The 18,112-nt window shown below is 39.5% G+C and overlaps 1 protein-coding gene across 1 annotated transcript in view; it reads left to right on the top strand.

Annotated features, from left to right (window-relative positions):
- foxo1a (forkhead box O1 a) overlaps positions 1-17,895 on the top strand; it is a 29,513-nt gene extending 11,618 nt beyond the window's left edge. Inside the window, exons 2-4 of the mRNA XM_027147858.2 lie at positions 14,837-15,028; positions 15,497-16,698; positions 16,901-17,895. Coding sequence (XP_027003659.1) covers positions 14,837-15,028; positions 15,497-16,696 — 1,392 coding nt within the window. The 3' untranslated portion in view covers positions 16,697-16,698; positions 16,901-17,895. The remainder of the gene's footprint in view (positions 1-14,836; positions 15,029-15,496; positions 16,699-16,900) is intronic.
- Positions 17,896-18,112: the final 217 nt, after the last annotated feature.

The following is an 18,112-nucleotide window of genomic DNA, read 5'->3' as shown; positions in this document are numbered from 1 at the left end:
CGTCCTCTTCCCTCACTGCTACAAGACTCAGCTGGAATGTTAATGGAACAGAAATGGAATTTTCACGATAGATGCTTTTTGGTTGTCTGAAAGCCAACAATCGAGAACAATCGACGTACACTTAGTGAGGGCATTCAATCAACAGGCTCGTCTTAAACCTGACCTCTGTTGTAAAAATGTAAAGCTCATTCCCTTCTTGTTTAAACTCCTAATAAATGAATGGTGGGTTATATTCCATGCTTCTTCTTGGAGAGTAAAGTATACTTAAAGGATTTTCTTGAGTCAATGTAACTTTCCCAAGAGTAACTGGATTCTGTCATTTGCTAGTCTCCTTTCCTGTTGCATAACCAAATCCAGAGCTACGGGGAGGGCTAGAACAGATGTGTCTCACTAGTGACTATTGGTATGGAGCCATTACATGTGCATGCATTCCCTTAGGACACTGACAGAGAAGACTACCAGTTCTGTCTCTTATTCCTAACTCTTGTTATAACCTATGAAAGTAAGCAACTTTGCCTTCTTAGATCATAATAAGCTTTAATGCATATGTCTGGTCTTTGGTCTTGGTTTGTAACTAACAAGCAGTGTATGAAATATAATTAGCCAAAAACACAAATAACCTGTTCAGCACAAACCATGCTAATGCAATGAAGGCATGTGTAGCCTGACTCGTGTCTGTCTGGTGATGTATGCAGAGTGATGTGTTTTTGTGGTCGATGTAAGATGTCTGTCAAGTGCTGTTTCTGCTGCTGTCGACTTGTACAGTAAAAATAGGCCTGGCTGTAGTACAACTGTGGTTTTGCTCAAGTAAAACTAACCTGTCTTTCAGGAGAAATGGGAGGGGAAATCAACAGGTCTATTACTATCCCTATGTATGGCCTATTTATTTCAGGTTCTGGAAATGTAATCAGCAAGGATAGTCATAAGAACCAGGAAAAACACTTGTTACTATCGCGACACCAGCAGAATACATAGGATACTGAGAAAGTACTTGGTGCTCTCTTGATAGCCTACAGTAGTGTTCTGAAAACGGTTAGGTTATCCAGCCAGACTTCTGCAGCCTGAAATTTGCATGGCACTTAGCCTCAATTAATGTCCACAGGACCTAAAGACGGTCTTCTGTGGCAAGGCTAGGACAACACCCCAAGGGCAAGAGTCTACACTGTAGCCTAGTCTGCTGATATCTAACACAGAGACTGCAAGCAAAACCATGTCTGAAGCCCCACCTCACCAATCCTGACACAAGCTTGTGTGTCACTCTTACACTGCTTCTTTATACCAGTACAACACAGCCACATACACTCCAAAATAACGCTTCTACCACCTTGACCACCACAAACATGACTCTGTCCATTCATGGGGTCAATTTCATGAAGACAGCCGCAATATAGGTGCTTGTACGATTGCGAATATGAAGGAGAGGTCAGTAGAGTTTATAAGGTTCTGAAGTTTACATTTATATCTGGAATTGATATAGTTCTGTTCTGCTGCGTTGTGACAATGTCCATTGTCCATACAAGTAACATTGAATCGAGTTTACTGGAATTTTACAGATTATCGTTTTTCTCAGGTTTTACTATGGTTATTTTAATCACTGTGGTGTGGGAACTGCTCTAGGGCTGATCTTTGATTAGTACCTATTACACCATTCTTCAGTAATTGATTTATCCTAGTCAGGGTTGCGGTGGATCCAGAGCTTATGAGAGGGAACACTGTATACATGTGCAGGGTATGCATATTCACAGACACCTAAGGGAAATTTAATGTAAATGTAGTTTCACCAATAAGACTGCTAGTTATTACCGCTTGCTATTGTGAGGTCGATGGAAACCAGTGAACCGGAACCCATGCAGACATGAGGAGAACATGTGAAACTCTGCACAGACTGTTAATCACTCATGGTGACTCAGGACCAAACCAGGTAACCTGAAGCTATAAGGTGACTCAGGAACAAACTAAGGACCCTAAAGCTACAAGTTGAAAAGGCTACCATCTCTGCTACCAATTACCCTAAAATGTAATTAATAATTAACTTTCTAATAATAAACGAGTGCTAAACACACTTGGAATTTTAGTCCGTTTTTAGAAAAAGTTCATACAGCAGTAACTACACAAATCAGTCTCTCAAGCTCCGTAAAGTACCTCGCAGGCTGTCCTACTGCACTAAGCTGCCCACATAAAGGTTACAGATGTATTTCCTGTCATTACAGGGACATGGAAAATCTACAAAGACACAAAGCATGAGAGTCTCTCTCTCTGTTTCCTCCAAAGTTGCTTACCAAAGCCAACAGTAGCACTCTCGGTTTGAATCATCGCCTACATTCAGGCTGACGTCACAGTGGTTTATTACTCAATTCCATGTCAGTCTGTGGACAAACCCACATAAAACCAAAAGCCTTGTCTTCTTCTTCTGTTTGGAATTTAGATTTGTTACCTGGATGGCGTTACAGCAGAATTAATAAGAACCGTCCACTTAAAATGCAGCACCGTGCCAAAAAGCCAACTCAATTTTTGTTTTGTTTGAGGTGATTAATTTTCTTGAGTAGTAACTTTGTTTAAGTGAGTTTTTTTAGGTGCTGCCTCACAACATAGGTGTTTATTAACCATTGTATATGCAGTGGAGGAAAACCTCTAAGAGACTTCCTATTTTTATGCTTTTCCTCTTGTTTTGCTACTATCAGAGTGGCACGTTTTGATTCGGAAACATTGGCTCTTGAACCTGTCGTTTTCAGATAGTTTGTGGCACTTGGCTTCACTCGGTGCACGGTGACGGCGGTGTTTTTGCAGAGAATGCAGAGGCATTAGCAGGATCGCTATCAGTGCTAGCCAGCACTTCCTGTGCAGATACAATGGAGGAGGAAGTCTGCTAATAGCACAGCTCTCCAATGCTTTGCTTTACTCTCCTGCTCTTTGCCCCCTAACCCACACCCAAGCTGGGTTTATTCCTGCCTGAATGCCACAGAGGGGCCCTCGAAGAGTCACTGAGTGCATAAGCTAATAAGCCACATAGAGCAGATTAATTTACACCACACACCAAACAACAATCACAGCACTAGCTTAGTGTATGTATTTAGAGTTCAGTGCTTTTATCACGCGTTCAGCTTCATTTAACTATCTGAATATGAACAAATTATTTTCAGGTACATTTACGTAAAAATTGTGGTGATTATGAAAATCCAGTTTGATTAGAAAAGTCTTCATATTGTATGAAAGCCATTAAGGTTGTCTGAATTTATAGGATAAATCAGGAGTCACTGCAGTTTTCTATACACACTCACATCATGCTAAAACAGCTTATTTATTTAACTGCACATTCTCTTGTTTCATATGAATGACTTAAGAAATCAGTTCAAAATAATTGCATTTAGGACAAAAGAAACGACATTGCAAAAGAAACGAGTTGCACTACAGTGGCTAAGCCACATTATTGGAAGATTAAACAAACTCCATACAGTATACTTCACATATCGGCTTTTTTTTACAGACTTGTTTTTTTTTTCTTTTTTGGCATTATTTTATTAAATATCCTATGAAAATTCTGCCATTATCTTATCTAATTTAAATATTCTCTCTCAGAACAAACTCTTTTTAAAGTAAACAGTATAACAGAGGAATACTCTGGTGATCGTTAACCTAATGTACAACGATTTTTTATCTAGAGTTTACAGGGTCTTACCTTTTACAAGACAAGGCTACTGAGAGAAAAACAGAATACCTGGCTATATGTTATGGAAGTTATTGAAATCTAAATACATTTTTATCCATCCATTTTTGTCCCACTTATCCTACACAGAGTCCGAGGAACCCTGGTGAGGTACCAACCCATTACAGGGCAGAAATGAAACTCTTAGACACACACAATTTACAGATGCCATGCCTAATTGCCAACTGGTCCCCTCTCCAACAACGAATAACTAGACAATATAGTAGTCCCATCTCTGAATGAACTGATACAGAGCTACAGTATCATTGACAAATCATTTTACTGACTGCCCCAACACCATTACCACTACCAAAGAGATAAGACAAAATGTCTTTCATAAATAAGGTAGAAAGAGATTAGGTTAAAAACGCCAGAGTGTTCCTTTAAGGTCTGTTAAGGTCATGGATCGGGTGGCCTGGTGGTGCAGTTCCACAGCTCCTGGGTCTCTGATGTAATCCTGGGAATATTCTTCTTGTGTCTAGTTTCTTCAGTTTCCTCCTAAAGACATTGTAGTAGATGGATTGATTGCTGTTAATTGTGTGTCTGTGCGTATGTGTTTGGCACCCTACAACAGACTGGAATAGCATCCAGAGCACACACACACACTTTACACCCAGGGTTCCCGGAATAGATTCGGGATCCAACCAGAATAAAGTATTTTCTGAAGATGAATGAATAAATGATTTACTTGCATAAGCACATGGAATATAAAAAATGTTTATGTTGGAGAATTTAGTCTTGAAATAGCATGGGTCTATTTAGCAGAGCTGAACAGACTAAACACTGGCCTGTAATAATGGTTGGCAAATGTTTATCATTGATGACAGATAGACATGTGGATCAAACAGTCAGCAAAACAAGCTACATAGTTTACTTCATGCTTGTGTGGAAAGACAATCTTTTTAGATTGCCTGAAGCAGTGCCAGCATTTACATTTTAGTGGAAGTTTAATTTTTAATTTTTTTATACCAACAATCTGTGCATGTGAAAAATGTTCCATTAGCACGTAAGATTCTCATTACTGTGTAACTCTGTGCATGTTGAGAAGTATGAGGTCAGAGGAGTGACACAAGCACTTTTTCCAGGAAACAAGAGCAGGAGAGCAAATTTGATTGAGGATCTCCACAATGAGCGCTCTGTCTAACGGGCCTCTCCTCATTCGTAATTCAGTTAGCCAGCACTAACGTAACTGTATGACTCAAGGACTCGTTTGTGACCAGCGGCAACACGAGCACCCGATCAGCTGGTCCCTTTGACTGTGTGTGTGTGTGTGTGTGTGTGTGTGTGTGTGTGTGTGTGTGTGTGTGTGTGTGTGTGTGTGTGTGTGTGTGTACATGCTCCAGTGTGAGAGGGGAAGAAGAAAATCCCCTGATGAACACTTTCTGACTCTACATGGAATATCCATTATTATGAGAAATGTGAAAAGAATCAATTTAATTTCATAAATCATAAAACATTTTTATATATGTATATATTTTTTATATTTTGGTCACTAACACTATTTGAAACACAATACTGTAACTTTTTATTTTTTTACATAACTTTTTTTTTTAAATGGTTCTGTTTTGCATATTTAGGTCCTCTTACTGGTTTGGGATTTCATTCCTACTTGCCTCGTTTTTCTGTGCTGTGCTACTTTGGCAACGCGTTGTCGGTTGCCAGGTATTACAGTATTGCAGTGACGGTTTTCTTCTGGAGCCATTTATAACAAGATGAGCCATGTAAATAGGACCGGATGCTAGAAGCATGAAAGCTTCCTGTCCAGCTTTCTTCAGGCACACGTTCATAGAGCTTCTTCGTATTGACTTTCCAAAAGTAGGCCAGTGTACTTTGCCGTGTCTAACCAACAAAATAACAGCCCATCCACTCCTCGACTCCTGGCCGAGATAACTTATCACAATATAAACATAGGAAATCAGTAGACGCTTGAGGAGTTGCTATTGTCCCCTCTGAGCCTTCCCGTTTCACAGTTATTAGACCTTTCTTCCATCGCAACCTTTCCTTGTTATGGCATGTTTTATTATTGTGGGTGAATTGCTTATGTTTGCTTAGGACATTTGACACGTGTTGTGGTAGCCAGTATGGTTAGAGACTTTAATTTCTCTTGCATTATAGTGAAGAGGACAAGGTGTTGCATTCAAATACATGCAATGCTATAAAGAGGGTCTGGACTTGTGATTTTATTCTTTCACTGATTTCCTTGTAATATGTTGTTCAATATGGAAATATCAAAAATATAATATCACAAAGTGGAGTTATATCACTTTACTTCTACTAACCAGGCTCACAGGTTCAGTCACAAGCAGCTTATCGGACTTTCCTTTGGTTCGTTTTGTTTTTGTGTTAAATAGAAACGTGCCACATTGCCAGCAGCCCTCATCAAAACTATTAAATTAGATATATATTGTAACAGAAACATAATTTGATTGATATTAGTGTTTTTTACTTTACAGTCGATACTGGATACTTAAGGGTTAACGTTTTGCTCAAAAACCCTGTAAGTCATAACTCAAACCTTTTTAATCACTAGTTCAGGACTCTTGAGTCACCACTACTTCTAAAATAAAACAAAAAGTGTCTAGCTTGGAGAAAGTTTCCATCCCAGGACCTCACTTTTCAGCTGCAAACCTAAAGAAGACAAACAGAACAGGAAGTAAATGGCAGGAAGTGGTAAAGCCAGTGGGTCTGCCGCAGGTGCAAACCTAGGAGCAGATTGATTCTGTACTTGTCTGATCTTTATACAGCTGAAGGTAAAACTGCACAATTCTGGCTGACATATTATGTGTGTGGTCATTTTTTGTGATTTAAAAACGATTTATCAAACCACAGTAACCCTTCTGATGATTCATGTGGCTAAAATGACTCCACAGGACTGTTTAATTACACTGATGTGACCCTCGGCCGGGATTTTCCCCTTATAACACAAGCATAATCTTGGATTGCATGTTATAAAAAGTTAGGACATCCCCTGCGCATGTAACAGGTACATTAGTAGGTAATTCTGTATGTTTTTTTTAGTTTTATATTTCAATATGTGACAAAATATAGGTAGTCCACTCGGATTTATTTAATTATTTATTAAACACTGTGTTATAAGTGGCATAAATGGCATTTTGGTATATTTCTTGGCATATTTCACAGAGTTTGGTTGAACTCACTTGCTTGTCAGCAAAAAAAAAACAACTTTCATTTCTGCAAGACTATAAAGCACGTCATTTCTGCTCAATAGATGTAACTTTTGGAAATAGAGAAGCTGAATATATAATTAATCATTTTTACAGTCAAATGAAGTTCTGTGTAACTTAGACTTCCATGGCATCATTATTAACAAAAACTGATGCCATGGTACAATGACAAATATTTCTCTTAAAAACCGTGGCTTAACAGACGGGAACGATTCTAGGGAAGCAAAAAGGTTAAAGTCGATGACACGGCTGCTGTAAAGTGTCATGTTGTCATCAAGCTGCTGGACATGTCATAGCAAGTCATGTGAGTGGTCATGATGGGTCAAGACAGGCCATGGAAGTGGCAGTATAGTTTAACCTAATGACTAACTTTTCCATCTCAAACTTGGCAGCGAGATCAGATCAGCACCCAAACAACAGCAGTCCTATAGTTTCAGCAAAGTGAAAGCAAAATGCAGCATTACGAGTTTAAAGTGTACTCTCCTTGTCAAGAACAAATTTAAATGCTAGTTTTTTTAATCTTTTGTTTTCTTACCTGACTTTACCTCCTGTAAGTGCTCCAAGCTATACTTAGGGTGTTATACTGCTAGAAACCTGCTGCGCTAGTGATGGGGTAATGACGGGTCTGGGCTGTCTTTCAGTCTGCTGCTAACCACACACACACTTACTGTACACACACGCATACACACACACACACACTTACACACATGCATACATACACACACACACACACACATGCCCATAGATCTGTCAACAGATGGCTCCCCAACCAGACATGACCTAACATGAGCTCGGTGCTGATGTGTGAACTGGCCTTAGTGTCCCTGTTACTCTTTGTCTCCCTGGGGAAGTTCTTCAGAAGGGACCTAGTTTAAGGGGGATTTTTTAACTCTGCCAGGCTTGAATAGATGTCTCACCACCACCTCACGGTTTGACTGTAACCTCTCTGACGGGGGCGTGAAATCTGCTTTGAAGCCTTCTCCTGTAATTGCATGCTTTCTTTTTTCTCCATCTACTCTGACGCCTAAACATCAAGTGCACGTTGGAGATGGTTACCCCCTTTATCTAATTCAATCCCTTAAAAGAAAAGTTCTAATGTGGACTTGGCTGCTGACTCAAACCAGCTCCTACTCATCTTCATTTCATGTTCACTCTGGGGATTTTTTTTTTCTCCCAAAAGAGGCTATTGTGGCATTTGAGATCATTTGAAGAAGTGAGTGATGAACTTGACCAAGTCTAGTCTGCAGGCTTCTTTATAAATGGGACAGAGAGAGAGAGAGAGAGAGAGAGAGGTCTTTCTGAGAACAGTCTGGTCTTTCAGACTCATTGCACTGGAAGAAAGTAAGAGAGAAAGAGGATAACTGCACACTATGTCCTTGGCATGGACATGGCAGTGACCTGACCTCCAGCTGCTCATGGAGAATATATATATACACACACACAAGTGCACACACATACACACACACACGTCTGAAGCAATATATGCATGCCTCATTTTCACACCACAGATGTCGTTTAACTTTTTTTGTTTCTAATTTTTAAGAAAATAATGAGAGATTTATGTAATGATACAACTTACAGCCAACGGTTACAATTGAACAATTAGCGTATTGTAATTTAAAACAAATATTAACATGTCTCTTTTTGTGAGGACTAATCAGGAATCATTGCCAATTATCTTACTAACTAATTCTCCCTAATTGCACAACAGGTGCCAAAAATAGAGCTCATGCCAGAGACATGTCAGCGTTGCAGGGGAAACCCTTGTTTTCCCTTTCCCATGGTGAACTTCATTTAGGCAGGTGAAAGCACAGCAGTCGCACCTGGGTGTGTTCAGATTGTCTGTGCGAGGTGGGGTTGGTCTGATTTCAAGCACGGTTTAACCTCAGGGTGAAAACGAATCATTTCTGAATCGACCTGACTGCATGAAGTAAACCAAAAATGTTGTGTATTATGCATTTGAGCAGAATCATAATGTGAATGCCAAGTGAAGCAGAAGACTGAGCTGCAGTGCTACAGAAATCTGATTATGCTCTAGATTGGAGGCACTTTTCATTCAAACCATGCAAAAGCAGACACACCTGAATCGACTGAAAGCCAAGATCAGCTGAATAATAAGCAGGTGTGTATCTGGTCTGGCTCCTGTATAATTGGAATGAAAACATGCACATCTTTGTATCCTGTGTGTACATATTTAGAAGGATGGACAAAACTAGAGATAATAAAATCAGATACACAAGTTTATATAATTATCTAATTTATTATTTAGTGTCAGCACCATGTTCTCCACACTTGGGTCATTTTTTGATGTATACCCACACTAGGCAAAGGTCATTTATCTTACTTCATTGCCGTATTCATGGCCAATGAAAGTTTTATGAGTTTTGTGAGCACATTTTTAAGCTTTACATGTGCCTTAACCAAAGTTTTTTTCCCCCAAGAAAACAAACCATAAGTATTAATTAATACTCTGAACTCAGAGCGAGCTCAGCAAACAGACTAATCAAATCACAGCCACAGATAGCCATGGCATCATTAGGATTCAAGCTCATAGTCTCTTAAATTACACTTTTATGACCACTTTTTTAAAACCTTTATTTTCCTGGCTAGATTGAAATCAAACCTATAATCCAAACCATGTTTTTTTTTAAACATGTGTTTTTCCCTGGTCTTCACAACAGTCTCACTCTTTCAAATTCAACAATTCATATGACATAAAAAGATAAGAAGGATAATGTTAAAATGATCTCTGGGGGATTCCTTACCTTTTCAACGTTTATCTGAGATCGAACTAGGTCTGATGGGGTCATGCGAGGTTCTCATGTGGTCAAGTTGATTTATCAGTATGGCTCACTTAATTAAAACATTTGTCATTAATCTCCAATTGAAATAAAGTTAATAAACCTGTTATTTATTATCTCACCATGCATTGGAAAAAAAATATATATGCAATAATAACATTCACCAACAATATTATGTCCCATTACATCTCCCCATAATGCTCCACTCTCAGCTATCGAGACGTCTGTTTCAGTCTGAAATGTCACAGGAGGAGAATGGTATGGTTTTCATTTCACATTGCATTTAAAAAACACAGCTCTACACAGTATAACTGGCCCCCGGGAATGGACTGGGTTTTGTACAATGGGCTTGAAAAAGTATACACACCCCTGTTAACATGGCATGTTTTTGTGATGAAACAATACAATGATAAATCATGTCAGACCTTTTTTACACCCTCTGTGATATTGATAAACTGTTTGCATAAACCTGTACACCCTTTTATAGTGTGGGGATGTAACTGTGTTCAGAATAAGACTCAAATTTAACCTCATGTTCAGAATTAATAATCGTACAGTCGACGTCGATGAAGCGATTTTGGTTAAAACCAAAGTAATCAACCCAACATCGACCTCGTTGAAACATATCAATCGGGAGAATTGTATAAGAGTTTTTAAAACTTTAGATGTAAAATCATATGAAGGCCATCATCACAAAAATGAGAAAATGGAGCAGCACACTCAGATCACCTTTCTTCCAAAACCCATGAGTTTATGCTATGCATACTTATGCAACTAAGTTATTATAAGCTTTTCCTTTATTTCTCATTTAAAAAAGTTTCAGCTTGTATGTCCCTTATTTTTTTTCTATGTTGTAATTTCACACTGAGGGTGGAAAAAGGTCTGGTATGATTTATCTTGGGTTTATTTTTCTACATAATAAAAACCTACAATTTTATTAGGGGTGTGTATACTTTTACATCCATTGTACTTGACATGTTATGGTTTCTTTTTGCATATGAAAGGAAGGGCAGTGGAATGAGCCATTCTGGACTGTACTTTTGTAGATCAGCATTTCGTGAGGATTTGTGATGGACTCCAGGCCATTGTGTGTTCTCTCTTGCCAGCGAGTGTAAGCGCTGCTGGCACTGGAGCCAAAACAGAAGGCTGTTGGGGTGGGAGAGCAGCAGACATCCCCCTCCCAAAATGCCGGGACTTGGCGCTGATTGCTGCGGGCTGGCATTCCAGTCCTTTTTACTCACACACATCTACACACTGACCTGCAACCACTGTTTCCTGAAAGACAGGAATTGAGGCTGGCTTCCTGTGACAGTCCTCTTTCATGTGGTCACTTCCTGGTGTTTGGCTGTTGCTATTGACACCTGGCTTCATACACGGCAGGTCTGAGAGGTTCTTACTATTTTACAAATGATTAAATCAGCTCAGATCTCTAGAACTGAGTATACTGTAATCAGGTATTAATAGTGCCGTATGCCAACATGACAATTGTATCCAAAACGATCCATTAGCATTTACAAAGAAATACCGTCCCTGCATGCACAGTGTAGATAAGAAAAGAGTGTTATTTTATACTGCAGATGTAAATAAACCTGCTGCTTTATCTCTGAACAGCTGACACACTGGCCTTTATTCATCAAAGTTGCTGCACCTACAGTTTCAGTATTCTTATTTTTTTTTTGCCATATCTGTATAATAAAAATTTACACAGTTGTGAATTTGAACTTGTTAGACTGGTCATTTAAATAATAATAGAGATAATAGACAAATTGGGCATAAAGATATACTAAACAATCTTTTACCTCAGTTATGAATAAAAATACACTATTATAAAATGATAAATGTCTCATAAAATCGAATAGTATTTCTTATATTTCCTATGTAATCTGTTATATAAAAAATGTATTATGAAGATAAATATAATAAAGTTGTAACATTCTGGGTAAAAAAAAAAAGTCTTAATACTTTAATTCTCTGGGACAAAACACATTCATATAAAGATGAAGGCAGCGTTTTGTTTCCACACAGCAGTAGCCGATTTACTAATGCCTCATGTCCTCGCTTAATTTGTTGACGTACAGCAGTTTCATGATTCAGACGTGGAACAGCTCATATATCTTTTCCTGGCTCTCAAGTCTGTTCTTGCATCCACATCACTTTGTTGAATGTGAGCTATTGTTCTATAAGTTCCCAATAACATTTGGTTCAAATCGCCCTGTTTTGTGTCATTTTGTTGTATTATTATGGTATTTGGGGAATGGTGGGACTGTTGCAAAGCTGAGATTACAGTGTCTCCACAGAACACAAACCATGTGGTTTGGTAACCTTGCTCAGGAATGTGAATTGGGACAAAGCAGAATCCCACGTTCTCCATTTCCTAAGCGATTGCACCCCAACGGCCTAGCCGTGATTGTGTTTGAACTTTGAACACAGTGATTAGCTGGAATGCTGAGGTTCCTGTCTTCAGTTACTGCTAATACATAAACTGCTGTCCAAACAGGAAGAGGGATTCCACTAAAGCGGAAACATCAGTCAAATCTGTGATTCATTATTATTATTAATATTATTATTATTATGAAAGAAAAGAACAATTATATATATATATATATATCTGTGTATGCACACACAGACACAGGTAATGGCAGAATTCGGGACCAAGAGTTCCATTAGTTCATGCTTAGATAAAAAGAACCTACTGTAGTTACACACATGACCCAAAGAAGGAAACTGGGCTACTCCTGAGTATGACCACAGTGTAGACACAGAGTTCTGCCTTGGTATTTCCCCTGTTGTCTTCTCATCCACGACAGTCCGTACACAGCCTCTGAGGTAATCATCGCAGTAATCACATGATCATTCCTCAGCAGGTTTCAGATTATGGTGATTTAGTTGTAAGTGTGTGTTGAGTTAATACATTTACAGTACAAGCACAGCATAGGTTCAGATATGGGTTTGTGTTTACTTGAAAACCAAACTGAAAAGTGTCCTGTTGCTGTTGCTGGTTAAAACTGTTGTGTTGAATAAAGTTACATCTCATAAGGTGTTGGATAATGTGTGCGTGTGTATGTGCATGTGTTAGATTTGGATAGACTTTGGAGTGTTGTGGCCAGCCTCCTTCCTGCAGCCCTGCTGATATGTGACGGTCACAGGACGCTTTGCCGTCTGGCTGAAAATCGCAATCGTTCTCTGACACCATGTATCACGCACACGCACACACACACACACACACACACACACACACACACACACACACACACACACACACACACACACACACACACACACACACACACACACACACACTGTTTTTTATTTAAAAAAAACTCTCATGGGGACTAGTAGTTGTCATTATTGAGTACCAAATATTAACAAGTTGGACATTAACATATTGTATTTTATTTAATATATTTTTAGATTTATTTATGTCAGTTTGCATTGACTACATAGTTTAGTTATTTACACTGCGTCAATGTTGGTAGCTAAGACTTTGCCTGGGTAATTTAATCTCTCTAAACTTTGCTAAGTTAAGCTAACTATCATATTAGTGAAATAAGTAAGATAACTAACACAAAGCTAACTAATACATTTGTCCACATCAGTATCTGTCTAGCTGTTGTGTATTTAAAACCATTAGCTGTCTTACAACTAACTGCTAGCCATATTTGCTAATAAGTATTCTTCACACTCCAACTTCACATTGGTGAATTATAATAATAATAGACATTACATTATCTTTTTTTTTTATTATTTGTGGGTTTTTTTTTTATTTAAAGAGGCAGCAGTGTTCTTGCTTTCATTTCAAATCTTACTATTGCCATAATATATCCCAGTTTATCTACCGTCTTTGTGTTATCATTACATTTACTATAAAAAACAAAATACAAAATATATTACTATATAAAACAAGCTGAACCACACACCATATACACATAAGTCTGGGTACGTCTCTGTTGTTTTGGGATGCATTTAGTTGTATCTCTCTCTTTTTTTCTTCTTCTATTTTTGTGCTTCAGTAATGCAGTGGCCATATTTGAAAAATACTAAATAAATTCCACTTTGTTTATGTTTTATATACAGCACAGACTGTTTCAAACTGAAACACACACACACACACACACACACACACACACACACACACACACACACACACACACACACACACACACACACACACACACACACACACACACACACATTCACAAGGCTTCTTCCTAAACACAAAGCTTTTAGTTCACAAAAAACACTGCCATCACATCATGTTCCGTCCATTAACAACTCCAAATAACACACACAACCCATTAGGCCTGTACCTGAAAAATGCCCAGTTTTTTGTTTAACTTCAAGAGAAATAGCTCTAATGGTTAATATTACTAAAGCAGCTTAAGTAATACCTGTTTCCTGCCATCTGAATATTTACCTGTGCTGTGTGACTGTTTTCACTCCTTCTCCAAGCAACAATGTGTGTCTAATATTTGACTCACCACAGCACCTTTGTAGATCCATTCATTATTTCTTGCATCTCCATCAGTTTTGTACTGAAGTGTAAACCAACAGATATGTCTATAGGCTTTTCTGGTACTGTCCAGAAAGGAACAATTTATAAACAATGATCATTTAATATGGTTCGGTTTAATATGGTAAGATGAGTGACATCATTTCACATTTACTTAATGTGTCCATAATTTGACTAGTTACATGACATCTATGTGCTGTATATTTATGTGCATTAAGGGGTCTTGCTGACGGCAATGACTTCATGCAAGCATGTCCAATACATTGGCTTGTATCTACTGGCAAAAAAAAAGCATTTGTACTATTCACCTTCATCACAGCTTTTGTGAATGTTAATAAACAGTACATGTTTTCTTGCTGATTTTTACTGATTATAAGAGACTATTTGATAAAGTATTTTCAGTTTGTTTAGTTTTAGTTTGTTAAGTGACCCAGGACTTTGTGAAGACTGGTGGGCAGATAGTAGGATTTCAAATTGTAGGCCACATGTGAAAGAAAAGGTCAAAAGCAAGGGATGAATAGAAAACAGCTGTTATGAGGATTTGCACTGTGGTGATATACCATCAGAACTGAATTTACTGGAAAAAAGAGCAAATGTGTTCATAACAGTCTCTCCCTCTCTCATCTCTCTTTCTCAGAACTCGATCCGGCACAATCTGTCTCTGCACAGTCGCTTTGTGCGAGTACAGAATGAGGGGACGGGGAAAAGCTCATGGTGGATGCTCAACCCAGAGGGTGGTAAGAACGGCAAGTCACCTCGTCGTCGTGCCGCGTCCATGGATAACACCGGCAAGTTTGCCAAGAGTAGAGGGCGTGCTGCCAAGAAAAAGGTACACTATAATAGTCTGTCCTCACCAACCTCTTCACAACTCAGACAGCGTTTATTTATACTCTAAATCTGAGAGTCAAATAAAATTGGGATAATATTTTAGTACAGCTTTAACTTTGAAAGCCTTATAGAGACTTAAAATCACTTTTGTACGTCGCTCTGGATAAGAGCGTCTGCCAAATGCTGTAAATGTAAATGCTTTTATACATTTTTTTTACTTAACCCTGAAAATTCTGAGCTGGTTACCAAGCTAAAATAAAGTTTAAAAAATGACTGGTTGTCATACTCCTCACTTAAAGAACCCTAAGGACCGTGAAGAAGTTTTGCGTGTATGTCCATTAATCGTTTTTTCTAAATATAAATAACAACTGGTCAGCATCTGTTACTACCCGAGATGACATTCATTAGGATATTTATGATGGTTTCCTTTCAAGTTTTCATGCATTTACCCACTCTTTCTTTCCTGCAGTTGGGCCTTCAGGGTGGTCCTGATGCTGGTGCTGATAGCCCAGGCTCTCAGTATAGCAAATGGCCCGGCAGCCCCAACTCACATAGCAATGATGACTTAGAGGCCTGGACAACATTTCGCCCTCGCACCAGCTCCAACGCCAGCACAGTGAGCGGTCGTCTTTCACCCTACATGCCTGAGCAGGATGACTTGACTGACTCAGACATGCACATGGTCTACTCAGGCCCCAGTTCATCTGCCAAAATGACCTCTACTCTCCCGAGCCTTTCGGAGATGACTAGCTCCTTGGGCCATGGCAGCACAGAGAATGTGATGGAAAACCTTCTGGACAATCTCAACCTGCTCTCGCCAAATAACCCTGGATCAGCTGGAGGCCCCAGTTCAAGCTCCAACCAATCATCCCCCTCCTCTCTCTTACAAAGCAGCCCGGGATATGCACCATACAGCAACCAGCAACCCCAGCAAGACTACCGCAAGTGCATGTATGGCCAGGCCAGCATGGGAAATCTGTCCTCTATATCAATGCAGACAATGGAGAGCAAGCCCTCTTTCCCACCATCTTCTGGATCCATGGGGCAGTTTAACTGCCCAGCAGGGCTCCTTAAAGAGCTCCTGACCTCTGATTCAGACCCACATACAGACCTCATTCCTTCTGTAGACAGCGTGGTCTCCCACACAGCTGGCAGAGGAGGACGCATGCTGCCTTATGGTAGCGGGCGACCCGAACTAATGGGGGGTGGCGCCTCCCATGGCCATGTCCTGTCTCATTCTCACAGCATACATGGCCAGGCACCACCTACCTCCGTGGCTCTGAATGGCCGTCCAATACATCCTATGAGCAACATGACCCACGGAGGACGTATTGGGTCAGTCAAATCAGCTATGCAGATGCAATATGGGGCTTCTGGTCACATGGCTGGAGCTAGTGGGGCAGGAGGGGGAGGACTCCCCTTCTGCAACATCAATGGGAATGGCTATGGACCTGGACCAAGCCTGCCCCCCATTCAGCACATGGAAAAGCTGCCAAGCGACCTAGACGGCATGCCTGTGGAGCGCTTTGAGTGTGACATGGAGTCCATTCTTCATGACACACTCATGGACGGAGACACGTTGGACTTTAACTTTGACTCCATGTCGAGCCAGCCAGGGTTTCCGCCACACGGGGTCAAGACCACTACTCACAGCTGGGTGTCAGGGTAAAGGTAAATAAACATGTACACATTGTTCCATTATGACTACCAACTAGCCTTCGTTTCTCCTGATCAATCCAACCACATCTGTTCAAACTATATTTTCAAGGTTTCCATGTTGAATTGAATTTTAATTTTGGCTCTAATTAAACATTCTGAAAACTTTGCTTGCCAGAGCCACCACTGACAATACATCACATTCCTTTTCCCTCAGGAAAGACCTTTCAGCCTCTCAGACAAGAGAGGAAGACCCCAAAGAGGCAATTCACACACGTTCAAGCTATGCTCTCTTCAGTCGCTTCTCATCACAGACATTCTTCTGCTTTATCCCAGCTCAGCCATGGATGTAATGTGACTGCACTTTGCCAAGGACGTTCGTTCAGTTGGGAACTGAAGGAGGAGGCTCCTGCTCCAGCATTGTAATGCGCCTTCAAACCAAGTGCCAAACCAGGTGCCTGTGCTCCTTAGCCAAATCAGATGTGCTTTATTTTGCTACCAGTGGTCAAATCAGGGCAAAAATGGTGTGGTTCACAACTAAGACTTTATTAACTGCAGCATGCATACACTTATGCAACTACAGATCTTCATACTTATCAGAACCATCAATCAAAATCTTTACTAAATTCACACTGTGACCAGGTGACACTCTAAATTAAAGCACCTATTCTTAAATTCATGCCTTTTGTCTTCACCAGCCCTTTAAAACGTCCATTGCATGGTTATGTATACCTTTGCTGTACATGTCTAGCATGCTGTTAAGAGTCCAACCTGCTGCCTTTCACTTTCTTATGTCTACATTCAATGCTTAATGCCATAGATAGCTCAAATTTATCCTTAATGGGAAAAATAACTGGATCCTAAACATTTGTGTACATTTTTTATGTGGAGAAGGTCCTTTTCTTGGCAGGGCCTGGAAGAAGCTTAGAAAAAAACTCTGACTATGTTACATGAAATATTACATCATTTTCTGTTTATGTATTTGAATCACAGCAGACATACTTCATACTTTTTAACAAGATTTTTGATTAGTCATGTACAGAGTGTTTACACGAAGAATTCAGCAATCATTGCAGCAGATTTGACAAGTTTTGTAAATTGAGAGAAACTGTATCTGACACTTGACTTTTTGGTTGGCTCATTCTTACTTATAACTGTGTACACCTTTCCACATTTCCTGTAAATATATAGTAAATATATATGGCAGAAGTATATAGTTGATGCATTCGAAATTTTGTTTTTGAAATTTTGTTATTGTTTTTTTGTGTGTTTGTGTGTGTGTGTATGTGTAGGGTTGGCTTTAGCTGAGGTTAGATTAAGCTTGTAAAATGCATTTGAACAGTGTTTTGGGGTCCTTAAAGGACAGGTCCACCCATTTTGCAAAGTTTGTTCAGTTGTTTGTATCCTGAAAGCTCCCTTAAAGAGTCGA

Source organism: Tachysurus fulvidraco, chromosome 11 (assembly GCF_022655615.1).
Source record: "Tachysurus fulvidraco isolate hzauxx_2018 chromosome 11, HZAU_PFXX_2.0, whole genome shotgun sequence".
Lineage (NCBI taxonomy): Eukaryota > Metazoa > Chordata > Actinopteri > Siluriformes > Bagridae > Tachysurus > Tachysurus fulvidraco.
The sequence above is the reverse complement of the archived record's forward strand: the minus strand, read 5'-3'. Positions and strand labels throughout refer to the sequence as shown.